This window comes from Diabrotica virgifera, chromosome 2 (assembly GCF_917563875.1).
Source record: "Diabrotica virgifera virgifera chromosome 2, PGI_DIABVI_V3a".
Lineage (NCBI taxonomy): Eukaryota > Metazoa > Arthropoda > Insecta > Coleoptera > Chrysomelidae > Diabrotica > Diabrotica virgifera.
The window spans coordinates 15,371,500-15,392,454 of record NC_065444.1 but is presented as its reverse complement, the minus strand read 5'-3'; the positions used below and the strand labels follow the sequence as shown (position 1 = coordinate 15,392,454).

The 20,955-nt window shown below is 32.5% G+C and overlaps 2 protein-coding genes across 6 annotated transcripts in view; one reads left to right on the top strand and one right to left on the bottom strand.

Moving 5' to 3' along the window:
* The window catches only part of LOC114345755 (GA-binding protein subunit beta-1-like), a 52,005-nt gene extending 34,661 nt beyond the window's left edge, over positions 1–17,344 (top strand). For all 3 annotated transcript variants that reach the window (XM_028296558.2, XM_028296542.2, XM_028296550.2), the window contains one exon: positions 1,332–17,344. In XM_028296558.2, the coding sequence (XP_028152359.2) occupies positions 1,332–1,547 (216 nt within the window). In that variant the 3' untranslated portion in view covers positions 1,548–17,344. The remainder of the gene's footprint in view (positions 1–1,331) is intronic.
* LOC114345720 (8-oxo-dGDP phosphatase NUDT18) overlaps positions 16,611–20,955 on the bottom strand; it is a 62,138-nt gene continuing 57,793 nt past the window's right edge. For all 3 annotated transcript variants that reach the window (XM_050643421.1, XM_050643420.1, XM_028296511.2), the window contains exon 5: positions 16,611–19,740. In XM_050643421.1, coding sequence (XP_050499378.1) covers positions 19,549–19,740 — 192 coding nt within the window. In that variant the 3' untranslated portion in view covers positions 16,611–19,548. The remainder of the gene's footprint in view (positions 19,741–20,955) is intronic.

The window sequence follows — 20,955 nt, the reverse complement described above, 5'->3', positions numbered from 1 at the left end:
ATAAAACACACACAAACACATTAAACAAGCCACAAATGATGTCTGAACATTAATTGTCGAAAATTTTTTTAACTAAATACGTATTTTCTGAAAATACAATTATATAATAAATATACTTACAATCATAAAATGTATTAAAAAAAACAAAAAAGAAAGTTTCTATTGGGACTCGAACCAGCGCTGATAAGAGCGGTTGGTATTGGAATTCATTCGCCTTCGCTTAGCCACGGACACTATGTGTCATTATTTACGAAGATCGACTAACTAAACGGATTAAACTTGTGATATTTTGATATTTTGAAAATTGATCAAATTATTTTAATTTTGAATTGAAATGATTTAGAATTGAAAAAATACAACAAAACATAGAGTAAAAAAACAATATATTAGGTGAATATTGATAGAAATTTTGATGGTAATCAAATTATATAAATAAAAGTATTACATACTATGTATTTTGGCAGATCAAATAGGTAGGTTTATACCCATGATACATTAACAATTATTACGTACCTGTTGCTTTTAAAAACTATTTAAAAGTCACAACAATAAAACTAATATATTATACATTTGTTTACCTTTACCTTTACCTCCAAACCACAGCTGCCATATCGGATAATTTTTGACATGTCATTTGAACATCCAATCAGAACAAAGTTATAATGCGCATGCGCCGGCCTGATAGGTTTTAACATAAAAAAATCACCCTCTATCGCCGGTAAAGAAGTATAACTTCAAAAAGAAGCCGGATCTCGATAAAAACTGCCTTATCGAAAAAATACTAAGAGCCAAAAAAGTTTTAAAAATATTGAATTTAACTAATGGTACCACAATAATAATTTAATTTGAACGTACAGAAAAGTTTGGGGGGGGGGGTTAAGGGAACAAAACCCCCATAAAATTTTTATGGGGAGCACAAATTTCACTATAATTTTTCTTTAAGATGCTCCTGCCGTAAGAATGCCACATATCTATTTTCAATAAAAAATCTCTAATAGTTTTCGATATATTCGAAAAAATCGATTTTCATTTTGTAAGTTCAAAGGGCTATAACTTTTTTTATGTGCATATTTGTACTAAGGTAAGTTAGGTTCATTCGAACTATTTTTGGTCCCAGAATATGTGATTTAATTTATGACCTGTATTTTTGTTACACCCTGTATATTCTTCTATTTTTTTTTGTATATTTTATACAAAATACTATTTTGTAATAGTCTTCCATGTATTATTTTGAGGAATGTTTTTGAGGAAGTATGTGGCTTATTAATGAAATTGTTCTGTACTGTGCTATGATTTTAATTAGTGTAGTTAATTGTATAAATCTGTTTTAGATCTCTGGAGGAATGATTCAGATAACAAATGGAAACAAAGAAATACCCGTACCAAACAGAACCATAGAAAACCCGGCTAAGCAACTGGAAATAGTCTCTAGGCAATTGGCGGAAGCTAGAAAAACCATCGAAGAATACAAAATCAAGTTAAGACGAAAGGAACAAGAAGCGGAGCGGTATAAACTACAACTTAAATTGATAATGGATAACAGATAATTTCAACTGGTTTTAATAAGTATTATTTTGAGATGTTTCGTCTCCAGTTGATTGGTGATTCTTAAGTGAAGTCGTTTAAAGGCTGATTTATGTTAGGACGGGATTGTGCCGTAGAACAATAGAAAGCGCACGTCGCAGCACGTCCTTGGAGTAGCCCCGTTCCGTTGTATGATAAATTAGCCAATGCTTTTCATATGAGACGATTCTTCAATGTGCCCTGGAAGACAGCCGTGTCGTCCACCTCCTAACATAAATCCAGCCTTATAGGCTGAGGAATAGAACGGGCTGGCGGACTGATAATTTGTTAAACGAAGTTGAATTTGAAATAGTTGAGAACTGGGTGAAACATTCGATTGAACACTCTCTTTTTTATAGTTCCACAAAATGTATTATTGAGACGACTATTTTGGTGATGATATTTTTTCTCAACTAAGTTACATCAAAAATTATATTAAAAAAATGAAAATACAACAAATACAGTTGAGTCCAGGATTCTTTACCCGTGCGTCATTAATACCTGGCGAGATAAAACACATACTTTTTATCTAGTATCATTCTCTTCCACGCATGAAACTAAAGACAAACCAGCTACCGCCTGTTATTAAGTAAAAACATGTTATTTTTATGAACGCTCTAGACTCACTACATCGAAAAGAGATAGGTACAAAAAGGAAGCTTCGGGGCATTTTCAGATTTTAAGTATAACTTGTGACGTTTCTTGTTTGTTTACTTACTTGTCACTGTCAGTATATTGGATTTTTGCTGTTTTTTGTCGTGTTTTTGCATTTAGAAGTTATGTATTCCTATGCTCTGTATTTTCTCTCTGTTATGAGATTGATATATCGTGGGTATACTGCAAAAACTGACCAAGTCAATTTTTATCGATTTTTAGTTTATGTGACCAAGTCACTCCAAAGAACTAACCGAATACCTGAACAAATTCCCAAGGCAAAATTATAAGGTTTGATGCCGCAACACACATAACATACAAATGTCTATGTCTGGGTATGCGTATCAACGGACTGGAAGAAATGAACATGTTGATTTGGTCACTTTTGCATGAAATATTATTCATATTTTATTCATGTCAACATTGAACTGCGACAATTGGATATTATGACTTGGTCACTTTTCTATGTTTTAGTTTTATCTATACGTTGTATGTTTATTTGTTGAACGATCACGTGTTCAACAATTTAAATATTGTGCAACATAATTTTTTAGAATCTGGGCATTCTTACATGGAAGTAGATTACATGCACAGTGCCATAGAAAATGCTAAAAAAAATGTTCCAGTATACACTATGCATGATTAGTTACACATTTTTAGACTGGCCGAAACAAAAAAAGTGATGCATATAACGTACAGGAATTAAGGTATAATGCTTTTCTTGATATAAATACTCTAGCTGCTAATGTAGGTACTCTTAAAAATAGAACCATTGACGAAAACTGAAATCGTGTTAATTGGCTAAAAATTATATGTATGTGATATGAAGAAGACAAACCGCAATATATTTTTTAAATACAACTATAGTGATCCAGACTTTCTTATGTTCAATGTAATTGGGCGTAACAAACGAGTTATAAATCTTATAAAAGAAATTCAACTACTATTTTACTCCAAAGAAATTCCTATTTCTAAACTTAAAAAGCAGGATCTTCTAAAATTGTGTAGACAGGAACAACTCCTTCTGATTTCCATGCTTAGCTATCAGTCAATACCATCAGAGTGGGAAGATGTTGCTCCAGAGCCATCAGTATTGTCCGATTCGGATTCAGATTAGCTCTACTTCTCCTATATTCGGATTCAGATTAATTCTAGTAGAGAAACGTTTACATTGTTGTTATCATTTTCCAATTTAAAAAATAAAGTAAATGTTTTTATTTGAAACTTCAGCCTGACACTGTATAGACAAGGCGGAAACGGCGGGTTCGTTGGGAAAATATTCCCATGAGATATTTTTGCATAATCACATTCGTGAGACATCCCAGAATAAGGTTCAAGAAGTCGCCCACGTGAAAAGTGGGCCAATTTTTTTTTAACAATTTTTTTTAATCAAATTGCAAAAATTAATATTTCTGGCCCGGACTATTTTTTTTTTAGGTTTTTTGGACCATTCTGGACAAAAAAGCTCTTTTATAATTTTTCTCTAAAGTTGATCTTTTTCGAGTTATAAGCAATTTAAAATTTGAAAAACGCGAAAATGGCCATTTTTAAGACTTAATAACTCGGTTAAAAATTATTATTATGAAAGTCGGAAAGTGACTAAATCAAAGTTTAAAGTCGCCGCTACATGATCCTGAAGAAATCTGTGTCATTAATTTACTACTAAGCTGTTATTTTTAATTAAAAACAATGAGCGGTTAGATCGTATTGACGCCGCTGTAAATGTGAGTGCGAGTGAGATGCACAATTGGACTGCTGAAATGGCTTCTCTCTCGCACTCAGAATTTACAGCGGCCGCACACGTGCATGGCGCTTATTATTATTACTTAAAAATAACAGCTTAGTAATAAAATAATGGCAAAAATTTCTTCAGGATCTTGTAGTGGGGGCTTTAAACTTTGATTTAGTCATATATTGACTTTCATAATAATAACTTTTAACCGAGTTATTAAGCCTTGAAAATCGCCATTTTTCGTTTTTTTCAATTTTAAATTGCTTATAAGTCGAAAACGATCAACTTTAGAGAAAAATTATAAGAGACCTTTTTTGTCCAGAATGGTCCAAAAAATTAAAGAAAAAATTGTTCGGGCCAAAAATATTGATTATTGCAATTTGATTAAAAAAAAATTGGCCCACTTTTCACGTGGGCGACTTCTTGAACCTTATTCTGGGATATCTCACGAATGAGATTATGCAAAAAAATCTCATGGGAATATTTTTCCCTTTGAACCCGCCGTTTTCGCCTTGTCTAGTAAATAAATAAAATTAGAAGTATTTTCTTTGTGATTTATTATTGATAAATGATCATCTTTTTGTGACCATGATTTAAATTTGAGCAAATTTCTACATCAAAAAGTGACCAAGTCAATTTTTTTTCGAAAAACAAAAAGGTTAATGCGATTTTTAGAGCTACTTAGAATCACTAACTTCAACCATTTAATACCTGGAAAGAAAAAATACATATCCTTTTAAAATGATTTAAAAAAAATTCAAATAAAATGACAGAATATTCAACATCAATTATCTCGAAAGCACGATATTTGACTTGGTCAGTTTTTGCAGTATGCCCACGATATATTCTTATTTCGATTAATTAATTATTTTAATAATTACTTATGGAAACAAAACCAATATTAAATAAAACTTTCCTATAAAATTTATTCTCAGGGCTAAATTACATTAATGTATTAACTTTAGTTTGTGGCTTCTAGTATCTCTAGTTGCTTACTTCATCCAGGACATCCAGACAAAATAAATATACTCAATTCTATAAATATTATTTATTTATCCAATATACCATAAATATAAGATTTAAATGTATGCTAAAACTCAATTTTGTTGCAACTATTTCTTATCTAATAAATTAATCTTTAATTCTGCTATCTCCTTTTTTTAACAAAATTTTCATTTAAATAATTCGTTAGACCAGCGGTTCTCAACCTTTTTGAGTGATGTACCACTTACAGTTATTTTAATTATTTTTGGTACCACCTATATTTTTAAATTGTATTATCAATACTTACTAAGTACTACTATTTTAATTTTTTCTGTGTTTTGTGTACCACTGCCGTGCAATAATGATATGTACCACCAGTGGTACATGTACCACAGATTGAGAACCTCTGCGTTAGACTGTTCTTACTAATATATAAAAAAAAAACAAAATTTACTTTTCACCTTTTGAATAGATTACTTATTTCTTCTTTGAATTCATGAATGACTAAATAATGCTGTAGAACTGTTCAATAAAAATTAAACAAATATGGTATGTGATATAAAACAACTCTCTCCTTTTCACAAATAATCTACTAACCTTTTTTTCTCTTCTTTACTTCTTCTCTTGGATTGTATAGCCCTCGTTTCTCCCACACGTGCTCCTCGGATGCTGTGACGATCCTTCTCGTCCAAACTGCTTCACAAACAAACAATAACACTCGCTCGAAATCTCTCCTCAGTTTTCTCTCTGCTCGATATCTTGTGCAAATTGATACCAACCGGCTACTCGTTCCAGACAGAAACAGGAATCTCTTCGGACACGAGAAGATTGCACTTCTCAACTCGATCAACGATTTCGTTTCAACACGCTTCTGCTTATACGGACACCAACTTCACCACTTTACACAGACTTCTTACTTTTCAAAAACTGGACTGCTCTCGTCAGATCTTCATTACACAGTACCACTTTTTTTCTCCTCAACTCATGACTCCAACACTCTATTCTCCCTCCTCCGTCTCTCTCGCCAATCACAAAACATCTTTTCTACACATTACATCCCTACTTTCATTTCTTAAGAACAAATTATTTTTGTATAAAACTTTTCCGTTTCGTCAAATTCCAGGAGATACCAAAATTACTTTTGTGTTTCTACATGCTATAAAAACCCGATATTCTAAAACTCAACAATTGTGTTTACCGTCTTTCCTTCTAAGAAGCATTTATAAACGTCCTATTGTTCACTTTAAAGCGAATATATGTACTTTCTAATCCGACCGTATTAATTGTACAGTGCGGTGGAATAAGTGTTGCCCCCCCCCTGTTAACTTGTTTATTTTAAGAATATAAGCAAAACGCTCGGACAGGTCGATTTTTAAACTAACCATAGTATATTATAGCATCAACGTTTCGAACTTTACGCGATCCCTCTTCAGGTGACAGGTATAACTTTGATTTTTTAAAATGGTAAGGTACATCATGTGAAACCTCATTTAACAGATTTTGAAATACTGATTTCAAAAATGTATAATACTTTAATCTTTTTTGAGATCGTACGCGCAAAATTTCGGTCGAACTCTTTTTAAACGCATTTATTTTTTTTTTCGAATTCTGAGGAAACTAATAATTATTTTTGAAAAATTTAAACGCAGAATGAAAGATTAGATTATTACCGAGGGCTGACAGTCCCTTAGAATAAACAAAAAGTTTCTTTTGAATGATATATTTGAAATTAAAAATCACACTTAATTTTCTCTTTTTTTCACCACTGTGACTTATTAAAATAAACATTATAGGAGTTCTCAGGGACTTTGGACCATCGAGAATACTGTAATATTTCATTCTGCGTTTAAATTTTTCAAAAATATTCATTAGTTTTTTAAGGATTTGAAAAAAATGATTGCATTTAGAAAGAATTCGACCGAAATTTTACGCCTACGCTCTCAAACAGGATTAAAGTATTATACATTTTTGAAATCAGCATTTTAAGAGCTTTTAAATGAGGTGTCACATGATGTATTTTCCTATTTAAAAAAATCAAAGTTATGGCTGTCACCTGAAGAGGAATCCCGTAAAGTTCGAAACGTTAATGCTATAATATACTATGGTTAGTTTAAAAATCGACCTGTCCGAGCGTTTTGCTTATATTCTTAAAATAAACAAGTTAACAGGGGGGGCAACACTTATTCCACCGCACTGTATAAGTCCGTTCATAGAATCATTAATACTGAACGATTTTCACTTTCCACGAAACACTACTTATGACTAATTTATACTATTTTTTTGGCCATATACAGGCCGGTAAAAATCTATGATCTCGTGGTCTTTGGCATAAATTAATTTTCTAAATTTTTCCCATAAAAATTATATGACAGTATACTACACAAACAGTTATTTTCACAACTAATTTTATATTGAAGTTTGAAATTGTATGGTAAGTGAATTTTAATTTGCCATTAATTTACATACAAAGTTTGCCTCATTCACAGTTAAGGAATGGTTTTGTTTAAGTTTCCGCAAAAGTTAAACAAATAACAAAAAGAAAATATTTTATTGTCAAGTATTTATATTATAACAAATATTTAACATCACTATAATGATATTAAAAGAATTTATTAAGCTACTTCAAACGTTGCTGTAATTCTGCACTAAAATTTTAAAGCAAAACTAAAATTTTACATTCTATTTATTTGTTGTCTATGTATTCGCGACGGGACCAGAAGAAATACCGAATGAAATAATAAAGCTCTTCGAAAATTCAGGTAAAAGATCTCTCCATCTTTTTAATAAAGTTTATCAAACTGGCTATATACCAACGGATTGGCTGCTGTCGACTTTTGTGACGATACCTAAAAAAGCAAACGCGAAAAGATGTAGTGACTACCGAACCATTAGCTTGATGAGTCATGTTTTAAAGATATTTCTACGAATTTTGCACTCTAGGATGTACCAAAAAATAGAAGAACAGCTTGGTGATACACAGTTTGGATTCCGCAATAACCTTGGGACCAGAGAAGCACTGTTTAGTATTCAGGTTATGGTACAGAGATGTCGGACATCCGGTTTATATGTGTTTCATTGACTTTGAGAAGGCCTTTGATCGGGTAAAACATACGGAAATGATTGCTATTCTTCAAAAAGTGGGTATTGATGATAAAGACCTACGCATTATCAAAAATCTTTACTGGCATCAACGTGCAAACATCAGGATTGGCTGGGACACGTCTGAAGAACTTCAAATACGAAGAGCAGTAAGGCAGGGCTGCATTTTGTCCCCACTAATATTTAACATCTATTCTGAGTTTGTTTTCAATAAAGCAGTGGATAATGCTCAATGTGGTATCAAAATGAATGGCGTCAATATTAATAATTTGAGATATGCGGATGACACGTGTTAATTGCGAGCAATTATGAAGAACTTCAACATCTGATTAATAGGATTACCACAACGTGTGATGAATATGGACTCAAGCTAAACACTGCAAAGACCAAGGTGATGGTTGTCAGTATGACGCCAATACAACCGGAAGTAGTAACAGCTTATGGTGAACAATTAGAGAGAACTAACAGTATCACCTACCTTGGTTGTAATCTAAATGAGAACTGGGACATGAGCAAAGAAATTAGAATACGTATAGAGAAGGCCAGAGCTGCATTCTTTAAGATAAAGAAACTTTTATGTGGAAACAACATTACTTTGAATCTTAAAATTAGATTAGTGAGATGTTATGTGTTCTCTACTCTTTTGTACGGTGTCGAAGGTTGGACTTTAACAGATACTCTTCTCAAGAAATTGGAAGCCTTTGAAATTTGGGTATACCGAAGAATCCTACGAATAAGTTGGGTGGATAGAGTTCGTAACGAAGTTGTTTTGCACCGGATGGGAAAAGTTACAGAAGTCGTCAGAACAGTTAAAAATCGAAAACTTGAATATTTTGGCCATGTTATGCGACACCCAGAGAGATATAATATACTCCATTTAATAATACAAGGCAAGGTAGACGGAAGAAGAGGGCCAGGTCGAAGAAGAACGTCATGGCTTAAAAACCTGAGAGAATGGTATAACAGATCCTCTGCATCCCTTTTCCGAGCTGCCGTTAACAAAATTACTATAGCCAATTTGATAGCCAACGTTCGATAATCGAGCACGGCACATGAAGAAGAAGATTTATTTGTTAACGTCAAATTTTGTAATTTAATCCGCGATCGGAGCAGTAGCCACTTTCTGTCACTTTATGCTGTTGCGTTTAGTAAATTTCCGACTTATTTCGTATGCTTTAAATGATGAAGCACGGGTAAAGAATCATGGATTCAACTGTACATCTTGTAACATCTTAATATTGAAAAGTGTATAGTTCGAGAGCTATAAAGACTAAAGATTGACGTTGTGAATATATACAGGGTGGTGCATTAGTGCGAGGAAGACCAATTGCTCATTGTCGTAAGAGATACGAAAAACATTGTTAAGGTTAAAGTTGGGGCATACATAGGATCATAATTTAACAATGTTTTTGAATATACAGAGCTGCCAATATTAATAGGACGGAACAAAGTTATTTTTTTACGGAATTACCTAAAAAATATTTTCGATTTAATATTTTCATGGCCAAAACTCACAAATTAAAGCAATTAGGTATAGGGAATGTTTAAGAAATAATAGAGTACCATAAAATAGTATTTTATTAAAATAATAAAATACAGGGTATTCATAGTGAAATTAATAAAAAAATGTAATTATCTTTTAAACTGCCTCGTATAACATTGCAAAAACTTATATTAAAAAAACGAGAACATCGAGGAGAGTTCAAAAATGTAAAAATATACAGGGTGTTTCATTAAAAAAAGATAAGTTTGTTCCACCGTATCAGTATGGTTGGCCCTGTATTTTTGAAAATATCTTTAAAAGATGGTCCTATCTATGCCCCAACTTTTATCTTAACAATTTTTTCGGACATCTTCCAAAATTGTTTTCAAAACATGTGTCTCGATGAGTCGAAATATGAAACAAATTTATTATTTTATTTGTTGAAATTGTTATATTTACAAGTTGTGTATTTACAAAAATAAGCATATTTTGTTGAAACAAAATCATTTGTTACTGCTATTTTTCAAAAAAATTGTTGCAGTATGTGCAATTGGCGAGAATCAGAATATAGATAAATATGTGATGTTATAATTTATTCACAGTTTTCTTTTCCAGTAGAGCGGTATATTTTCCAAGGACTTTCAGAAGAAAACCTTGCCATTTAACACGTTCGGTGCCCATATTGAACAAGCGCCACTTGTCTGGTGTACCACGTACTTATATCGTTCATTTAGTAACACAGTACTACTGACGCCACTTATGCGTCATTGGTACCTTTGATAAAACCATCGCGACGCTACTCGTGCGTCATGGGCACCTAACGTGTTAACAATAAAACAATATCAAAAAGGGTGACTATATTATCTGTGTTCTCTGAATTTAAGTGTACACCTGCGTTTGCCTGATGATAGGCAATAACCTTGAAATCTCGAAATCATGCTGTTGTTCACAAATTCAAATACAGAAACTGACAACTTCTTATGCTCCTGAGGCATGTACAGGCTTCACACACAAAACAAAACGGGGCTTAGCAATTCAGTCAGTAATGACTGACTTTCTTAGTTGCAACATAACTCATCGAGTATCCTCTTCCAGCACCATTACTTAGCCGTTTCAAACACTGTTATTTGATCTATTAAATGCGTATATGGCGTAACCGATCACAAAAATTAAGTTACTGTGTTTATCAAATGCCATAAGGGTGTATTACTTTCGAATTTAGAAACCTTATTTAAGTAATTATGACGAACGAAGTGGTGTTGCACAGAATGGGCAGAGATGGAGAACTTTTGAGCACCATTAAAAGGCGAAAGACAGCATATTTGGGACACATCATCATCCAGCCCTTTGCGTCCACTGCTGGACATAGGCCTCTCTCATTTTTGTCCATTGTGCTCTATTTTGAGCACTTTGCATCCAATTTCTTGACATTTTCTTGAGATCGTCAGTCCAACGAGTAGGTGGTCTTCCTCTACTTCTTTTGTCTAACTCGGCCTCCACTCAAGTAATCTCTTCGTCCATCTCCCATCACTGATTCGGGCGACGTGTCCGGCACAGTTCCATTTCAGGGTGGCAATTCGGGAAATTACATCGGTAACTCCTGTTCTTCGTCTTAAGTCTTCATTTCTAACTCGGTCACGAAGCGAAATACTCAGCATTGACCTTTTCATTTTTCTCTGGGCTATTTGCAGCATTTTAGAAGTTGTAGTTGTCAATGTCAAAGTTTCGGCACCATAAGTCATCACAGGCAACACACATTGGTCAAATGTTTTACGTTTTAAAGAAATTGGTATATCGCTTTTAAAGATGTCTTTGAGTTTTCCATAGCCTGCCCATGCTAGGTTTATTCTTCTTCGTAGTTCGCATGTTTGGTTGTCTCTTGTGATCTTTATTTTGTGTCCAAGGTATATGTATTTTTCCACTAGCTCTACTTCGTTGTCTCCAATATTGATAGTTCCGCTAGGTACTAGGTTTGTTTTGAATTTTGTTTTGGAGATGTTTATTTTAAGACCTACACTGGTACACACTAACTGAAGTTCATGTAGAATTGTACATATCTCCTTGAGGTTGTCAGAGAATAAAATCTTCTACAGTCAATATTCAGGCCTCGCTCTTCCCAGTTAAATTTTTTACACGCATATTCTAGTACTGCGGTAAACAGTTTAGGCGATAAGGTATCGCCCTGTCGGACTCCTCTGCCGATTGGGATATGGTCCGTAGTTTCACCGACATAGTTGCGCTCTTGTATGTATTGTAAATGAACCTTTTGTATCGGTAGTCAATGCGGCTTGCTTGTAGTGCTTCCAGAATTTTGTCAAATTCGACCGTGTCAAAGGCTTTATGGAAATCTACAAAAGCCAAAACGAGTGGTCGATTATATTCGATAGTCTTTTCTATTACCGTTTTAATGCTCTGTAGGTGATCATTTGTTCCAAATCCGGTACGAAATCCGCTTGCTCCATTGGCTGGTAGAAATCAAGTTTTTTCTCAAGGCGATTCGTTACTATTCTTGTAAGGAGTTTGTATAAGTGACTAAGAAGGCTTATAGGTCTGTAATTTTCTAATTCATGGGGATCTCCTTTTTTGTACAATAGAATTACTTCAGCATTGTGCATTTGTCGGGTATATTACTATCTAAAAGACACATGTTAAAAAGGTTTTTATTTTCTTAAGAAGACAAGTGCCTTTGATTTTGATTGCATCAGTAACTAAATAATCTTCGCCTGAAGACTTGTTATTCTTAGCTTCTCTTGGGGCTAGTTTTATTTCGTCTATTTTGATTTCCGGTAGCAATTCTGATCCTTGGTTCTGGTACTTGATCTTCTTTGCTATTTTCTTTGTGTTGGCTTGTGTACAGCAATTTGTAGAAGTCTACAACTATTTTAAAGGTTTCCTCTCTGTTGGTTGTAAGATGACCATTTCTATCTTTAATCTTTATTATCTGCCTTGTCCCCGTTCTTAGTCTTCTTCTCAATACTTTCATACTTCTATTGTTATCGATGGTATGTTCGATTTGTTCTTGGTTGTATTTTCGAGTGTCTTATGTAATAGCTTTGGATATTTTTTTATTTAATTTTTGTAGTTCGTTAGCGTTAGTTTCCGTGTCGCTTGTCATTTCTCTTCTTTTCTGTATTAGTTGCCTGGTATTTTGGCTGATCTTCTCTTCTTTTTGAGTTCTAGGGCAGAATTTGTTTTGACTTTTCAGTAAGGCATTTGTTAATTTATTATTTAAGTCGTTTATATTACTTTCTGCTTCAGGACTGCTAAGTATGTCTGAAATACATTGCTGAAAACTATCTACATCTGATGGTTTCATCCATGGTTTTGATTTGTTCTTTCTAATCATCTTATACCTCTCCTTTTTTAAGCTTATTTCTATTTTACCTCGTACCATTCTATGATCGCTACTGGCAACAAATCTGTTTAGAACCGTAATGTTTTTAACTGTATCTTTTTTGTCAGTGATAATAAAATGTATTTCGTTTTGAGTTTTTCCATCAGGACTTTGCCATGTCCATCTTTTTCTGTGGTTCCTTTTTGAAAAACTGTTCATTTGGAATAGTTCGTGTTGAAGCATGAACCTTAACAGTGTTTCGCCACGTTCATTTCTACCATCCAAGCCAAGTTTCCCACTCGAGTTTCTGTAGGGTTGGATCTCATTCCTATTTTGGCGTTAAAATCACCACATATAAAAGTAAAATGTCATTGATTGTCTTTAAGAGCAGCTTTGATATCATAGAATATATCCACTTCTTCATCATGGCCTGTTGTTGGGGCATAAACCTGTATTATTTTCATATTATACCTTGTATTCAATTTAAAAGTAAGACAAATCACTCTTGTTGAAAATTTTTTTTTAGTGATACTATACTTGTTTGAAGACACATAAAATCGGAAAAATGAAAGAATACCCATGAAGATCACATCAATCACTTATTTTGTATTTGCTGTCTTTTTCTATAACAAACGTTTGTTATTTACTTAGAAATGATAAGAGTTGTTGCAGTTGATTATGATGAGTAATCTCGAAGGAAAAATGGGTCTTGGTAGACGATAAATATCCTCGCTGAAAAACATTCGCGACTGGCCCGTGTTAAAAACACAGACGCTTTTAAGAAAAGCTGAAGATATAGACGAATTTGCAATGGTTATATTATAGCCAAACTTCATTACTGGAGTCGGCACTAGAAAAAGATTTAAGTAATGTCATACTTCATTTTCCTGGAGAAGAAAACGTACTAATAAACCATAGATAAAAATCAGAAGACATAACAAGTAATCTTATAATTTTTCGAAATATTTTTAGGGCAGACTTGAAAAAAAATAAGGAAATAAGTATGCTAATCTCCTTCTCAGAGGCATCTTTCAGTGCGTCACAAGTGACAGAAAAAAAGGTAGGTCCGTGATACATACACATTTATAATATTTATTCCAGTTGTTGATAGATGGCGCTATAATCGGAAAAAATATTTACCCATTATAATTTAAAGTTCTTCTCAGTCTTTCAGTGTGTCATTAATTATGTAATATATGATTTTAGGAATTTATAGAATCATAGCATGGCATTTTAGTTAAATCTGACAGTTGTCAGAATCGTAATCGTAATTTGGTATAAAAACAAATCAATTGTGTTTATTTCAATTATAAAAAGGAACGTGTTTATAGTCGTATAGATAATACATAAATCATTTTTTGTTCGATTCTAGCGCCATCTATCAACAGCTAGAATAAATGTTATAAACGACTTTTCAATCACGGACGTACCTTTTTTTCTGTCACTTCCAACTTACGGCCGGTTTCACAAAGTAAAGTTAACTTGTGGTTAATAGATAACCAGAGGTTCACCCATTATAATATATTGGGGTGACCTCTGGTTATCTCTTAACTTGACTTTGTGAAACCGGCCGTTAATGCGTTAGAAAGAAATCGAAAACCTGTGACGCACTGAGAGATGTCTCTAAGAAGGAGCATATAATATTGTTGTTTGTATAAAATATTTGTACTTACAATTTTTCATTTATAAACCGATAGTCTCAAAGACACTGACTGATATAATTAAGTATTTAGATTAGTTTTTAAATGTCTATCTAATTAATTATACATTTCGGGGAGAGCTATTAGAAATAAACATATTTAAATATCCACACTTTTATGTAGTATTTTTGTTGCGAATAAGCCACAAGTTTACTGTAAAATTAAGTTTATATGACGTTTCGATTTCCACTTCGGAAATCGTTCTGAAAATAGAAAACAATAAATGAAACAAAAATTTGTTTAATTTAATTTAATAACAGAAATTGTTATTTAAAATATTATTGGACTATGTAATAATAATAGTCTCCCGTTTTATACCGCTAACGCGGCTTTGGGATTCACAGATCACCTACCTCCTCTAGATGTTTCACGATAACGCTTTGGTTAAATATGAAAAATAGCGCTCCATGCCGCTTGTATCGGAATTAATGCAAGCGGGAATTTCAAAATGTAATTTTGGTGGGAAGAAAATGTTAGGTTAAAATATTTGTATAGTTGAAAAAAAATAATTTGGTTTTAAAATATGCAAATTATTTTTAATTTCAAATATACAAAATACTATTTGGGAAAAAATAAGACATGACAACGTATTTTTATTTATTTATTTAATACCAGCAAAACCACTTTGTATATACTTTTTTACAAATCGTATCTTTACAAATGAAATTATTAATAGTTATCTTCCAAATTGAGTTCCAAATACTTCTACAAAAGGGTATCTCAAATGATTGAAACATGTGTGCATCTCTACTTGTTGAAGGACTTTCAACTAAAACAAAAAATTAATATAATTGATTTGATAATAACCATATTCATTTCACGTAAAATAATTTTTATTAATTATATATTTTAAGTAGGGGTTACTTACTTGGTGTTACATTCGTTTGCTTCCCTACACCACTAACTGTGTTACTTGTTCTCTAATAACAAATACTTGTTGAACTCACCATGCAAATGTAAGCTAGGAATTTTATCTTCCTAGGGATCTTCAAATCACATTCGTTTTGTTTCAAAAACTGTATTTGAATCAATTTTATCTAAATCAGGATTTTTTATTATTGCTAACAATCAGATAAACATTTACTGACATAAAGATAAAGGCATACTGACAATGACAATGATAACAATTGACAAATTATAATGACACTCAGACTCAGTGATAAAGAAGAAATCTTCACTCCAGGTGCATGCCGACATGTCAAAAAACGTATCATTACTAAAAATGACATTTAGTTTAGGATGACCTTGAGATACCTCCGTGAAACATCTAAAGAGAATTAAGTGATCTGTGTTTGGGATTATAGCAGGGTAGTCTGCTATCTCTAGGGCCTACGGTATACAAGGAAGGTAACAGGGCAAATGCTACGGCTTCATCCGTCTATTATTACCCCCGGTTTTACCCAAGGTACTCATTTTATTCAGGCTGAGTCGACCTGGGGCCTATAGACATTTTTAAATACGTCTAGATATTCTCGCCGGGATTCGATCCCCGGCACGCCTGCGTGGAAGTCGGACATCCTACTGCCTGAGCTATCCTGGCCCATTGTACTATGTATCGGACTATTTAAATATGTGGCATTTACTTAATAATCCTCCCTTAAATGTACATTCTCAGGAATTTAAATTTTGCCTTATTTTTATAAGTTGTGTATAAATGTTACATAATAGGTAAGTATTTTTTCAACTTTGTTTTTTTGGTACTGTTGAACCAAACGTTATTTATTTTTGTAGATTGTATTTTTTATACGATTTTAGATATAGTATGTAAATAAAGTTTTTTTTAACTCAATATTTTGAATCGTGTTTGTTTTCTTGAAAAGAATTCCTTATCTTCACTCGATGCGGATAAAATATGCAGAAGACAAAAAAGAAGATTAGGGCGATTAGGAAACGTAAGTAAGGGCGTTTATGGTTCTCTCTGAACGAACTAAAATGTATGTAAGATGTTTTCGTTTTACAGCTAATTCTTTTATTTTTTGAATGTTCCAGACATTGGTCGTTGGGATAGTCAGGTGGTACAAAAATATCGTATACTTTTGGATCTAAAATTACAAAGAATCATTGATGTAATGAAATAAAGTATATTTTGAATAAATATTATACACATGTTAACAAATATAAAATATATATTTTACAGAAAACGTTATGATTAAAAGGTTGGAATGTAGACCACAACCGTATTAACAATGTTAGTTAAAATCGATCTCTTGAAATCAATCGTTCATTTCTCTACGCCTCACTTCAACGTATAGTCCCCAGTACAACATCCTTTTTTGAAAATGATTACAAAAGTCTTAAAAATGGTTTTAACTGCTTCGTTTGAGTGAGTCTACCACTTTCTGAAAATTTTCGGAGTGTAGGATAGACACTTTTTCGCACGCACAACACTTAAACCTGTAGCCGCGGTATCTAACTGCCCCACGAACTACCTGGATCCATTAATCCCAAGTACCTGCTGCCCCATCGCCGAGAAACTTGGGGATTAAGTCTTAATGACCGGAAATTCCAAATTTGATTATAGTTGAAAGTAAGAATATAAATATTTTCAGCTATTCACTTATATTCTCATATTAAATTTTTAGTTATTCTACAAAGAGGGAAGCTGTAGAAGATACATGTGAAAGACCTTTAAAGATTGTCCACAAGGAATTGAGGAAGGAAAATTTCAGCAATTTACCGCTGACGACGAAAGACATTTCTTGCGTTCGAAGAAATATCTATGCTGCAAGACGAAAATCCACACCATCATTGCCCAAGTCACAGGAAGAAGTTTTACAAGTGTTAGTTAACTTAAATTTAAAAACAAATACAAGTGAAAACTTTTTATTATCTACGAAAAATAATTCCGCAATTTTTAGCTGTTTCACAAATCTTTACTTTTTGTGTAATGTAGATTCTTTGTATGTAGATGGAACTTTTCAATACTGTTCTGAATATTTTTGTCAGATGTTTACTATACGTGGCTACAAAAATGGTTTTTATGTTCCTCTAGTATTTTGTTTGTTACCAAATAAATCACAGCAATCGTACAAAAGTAATTTTGATACATTAATAACAATATGTACAGATTTGAATTTAAATTTCAAACCGAAGCGGATAATTTCTGATTTTGAAATAGCAATTCAAAATGCAACCAAGTTAGTGTGGCCCGACATTATTATTTTTTGTTGCAAATTTCATTTAACACAAAATCGGTACCGAAAAATTCAAAATTTAGGTTTGTCCTCGGAATATAAAATTAAACTGTTATTGGAAAATATTTAAAATTGTTTTTTGGCATTCCTTATTTATCCAAATGATGTTGGTGACCTTTTTTCTGATGAAGTTTTTAATATTATGTCAGAAGTTGACAGAGTTTTGCAATTTTGTGATTACCTAATTGATCATTATTTAACGAAAGATTCAACATTTCCACCTTACATGTGGGCTTCAAATTCATCATCTCTTATATTTACTACAAACGCATGTGAATCATTTCACTCGAAATTTAACGAATGTTTTTATAAATCACATCTTGACATATTTAAATTTACAGACATTTTGTTAAATTTTCAAGCAGAAGTATATGTGAAAATTAGAACTGCACATAGATTCGAAAAAAAAAACTTGATAACACGGCAAAAAGAAAAGTTGATTTTATTGAAAATGGGCTAAATGCATATTACGTTAATCAAAACATCAGTAAACTAGACTTCATTAAGTCAGTTTGCAATTATTATGCAGCTAACTTTTAAAATCTAAAATATAGTGTTCACTCTTACTTATTTTAATCACTAATCAGACATTAGAATTAAGCATTGTTATTGCTTAACTGTAGTTTTTGTTATTGTATATAAGTTATTGTAGATTTATTAACTTTATTCGATTATATTGTTATAGTTTCATTATTTAATCATTTAAAATTTTCGCTCATGCTTTGGGAATTGGGTTCCTTTTTAATTACAATAAAGTAAAATAAAAACTATATACATATGTTCACAAAAATATTATCTAAGTACCCAGGTAGCGTGGGACAGTTCGTAGTCGCTTTTAATCCTACTATAAAACTGAACCCATTAAAATCTAGGTAGCGTGGGGGAGTTCGTAGTCGCCCCCTGTAGCTCTAGCGCGGTTATCTTTTGTTATTGCAAAACTATAATTTTTAATTTTAATTAAAAGATTATACGTTAAAATAAAATAAATTATTTTTGTCGGACAAAAAAGGGAGCGGTCATCAAGTCCGACACCCTAAAGATGCCCTAAGTACTTTCAATTGACAATTAAGAGTTTTTTAATAACAAAACCGTACCACGCTAGAGTGACATCTTGCGGGTGTTACACTCGACGATCGCTCCCTCTATTTTTGTCCGACAAAAATAATTTATTTAATTTTAACGTATAATCTTTAAAATCCATTAGGAAACATTTCCTGTAGCTGGCTGTATACCATTAATTACAAAAAATTGAAGAAAAATCTTCTGTGTAAAAGGTATATTTATTTTAAAACCCCAATAAAGGGCTACAATTACAAAACAGAACGTTTTCGCTCTAAAGAGAGCATCATCAGTGTTCTTGTCAGTGTAGAGCTTGCAAAGAACACTGATGATGCTCTCTTTAGAGCGAAAACGTTCTGTTTTGTAATTGTAGCCCTTTATTGGGGTTTTAAAATAAATATACCTTTTACACAGAAGGTTTTTCTTCAATTTTTTGTATAATCTTTAGATTGAAATTAAAAATTATAGTATTGCAATAACAGAACATAACCGCACTGGAGCTACAGGTTTAGGTGTTGTGCGTGCGGAAAAGAGTCCATCCTGTACTCTGAAAATTTCAGAAAGTGGTACTCTCGCTCAAACGAAGCATGTAAAACCATTTTTACGTCTTTTGTAATCATTTTCAAAAAAGGACAGTGTACTGAGGACTAGTATCTTTATCCCTTCTCTCGTTTTTAATATTTATTAGTCATTTATACACAGTATTTGAAGTGTAAATATAATCTAAAATATTGTTGGGAAAGAACTCATCTTATAGTATTCAGACAGAAAGTCGCATTCCTGGATGCTACTTTCAGCAACAACTTATCACCTAAGTCTTTGGACACCTCGTGCCAGACGCACTTTCCAATAATTGGCACTTCTTCCAAGGGTGTACGGAATGCTACGAGAAGCGTTAAACATAGACCATCTTTGTTGGAGGATGCGTCATGCTCAACCTAGAAATAAATAATTTTACAATTAGTATACAACTCCTTTTGTGGAAAGTAGCACAAATCATCTTAACTTGGTCCTTTTCATGAGCATTTTTCAGTGCGTCACAAATTATAGAAAAAAAGGTAAGTCCGTGATAATACACATTTATAACATTTATTCTAACATGACATTTTAGTGAGAGTTGTCACATTTTATTTGCAATTTGGCATAAAAACAAATCAATTGTGTTTATTGCATTTATAAAATGGTATTTTCTTTGATTTGTATAGTCTTATAAATTGTACAGATTATATTCGTAGATATATTATATAATTCGTAAATATTTTTTTCGATTAGCGCCATCTATCGGCAACTAGAATAAATGTTATAAATGTCTGTAATCACAGACGTACCTTTTTTTTCTGTCACATACAATTTAATGCGTTAGAAAGAAATCGCAAAACTGTGACGCACTGAAAGATGCCTATGAGAAAAAGAATACCCAAAATAGGCAAGCCTGTAGAAGTCTACTTTCAGTAATATCAAAGGTTTTTTGAAAAACTACTACTATACTATATTCGCTCTCGCGAGATTTTTTTTGACACATTCGGAATAGGAAACATACAACACAAAAATTCCTACCTCACACTATTAACTGCTAAAATCAACATAATCTTTCATTAAAAAAAGAAGAATTATTAGAAATAGTGGGAGTGTCTACTAATCTCATAAAATTTTGTGAAGTTTATTTCTACAAAATATTTTTATTTGGTACAATAAATAATTTTCTCATTTGCTATCAATACATTATAATGGTTTAAATAAATAATTATTGATTGGCGTAAGGTTTATGTTATTTTTATGTCTGTTTACTGTGTTTACTATTTATAATATTGGATATGAGCAGGTGCGTTGGTTTTGTAGTAATTTCCAGTCACTTCTGACAACTGAACTTTTCAAAAAAGAAATTACTAACGACAGTGTCAAAAAAAATCTCGCGAGAGCGAATGTAGTATATTGTTTGTTTTTTAACCAAGAGGAGTGATTCAAATTTACCGCGCCGTAATGCTTGTTTCTAATTGGTCCAACCGCAGGAACGTTTACTCCACTGTTATTAATTTTTGACACTAATGACATTTACGAAATTTTGACACTTTTGGCATTTCATAGGTTAATTAAGTTATCGGCGATTTTTTATGTTTTCTGCGTTATTCCTTTAATTTTTAGGTTTTTAGTCT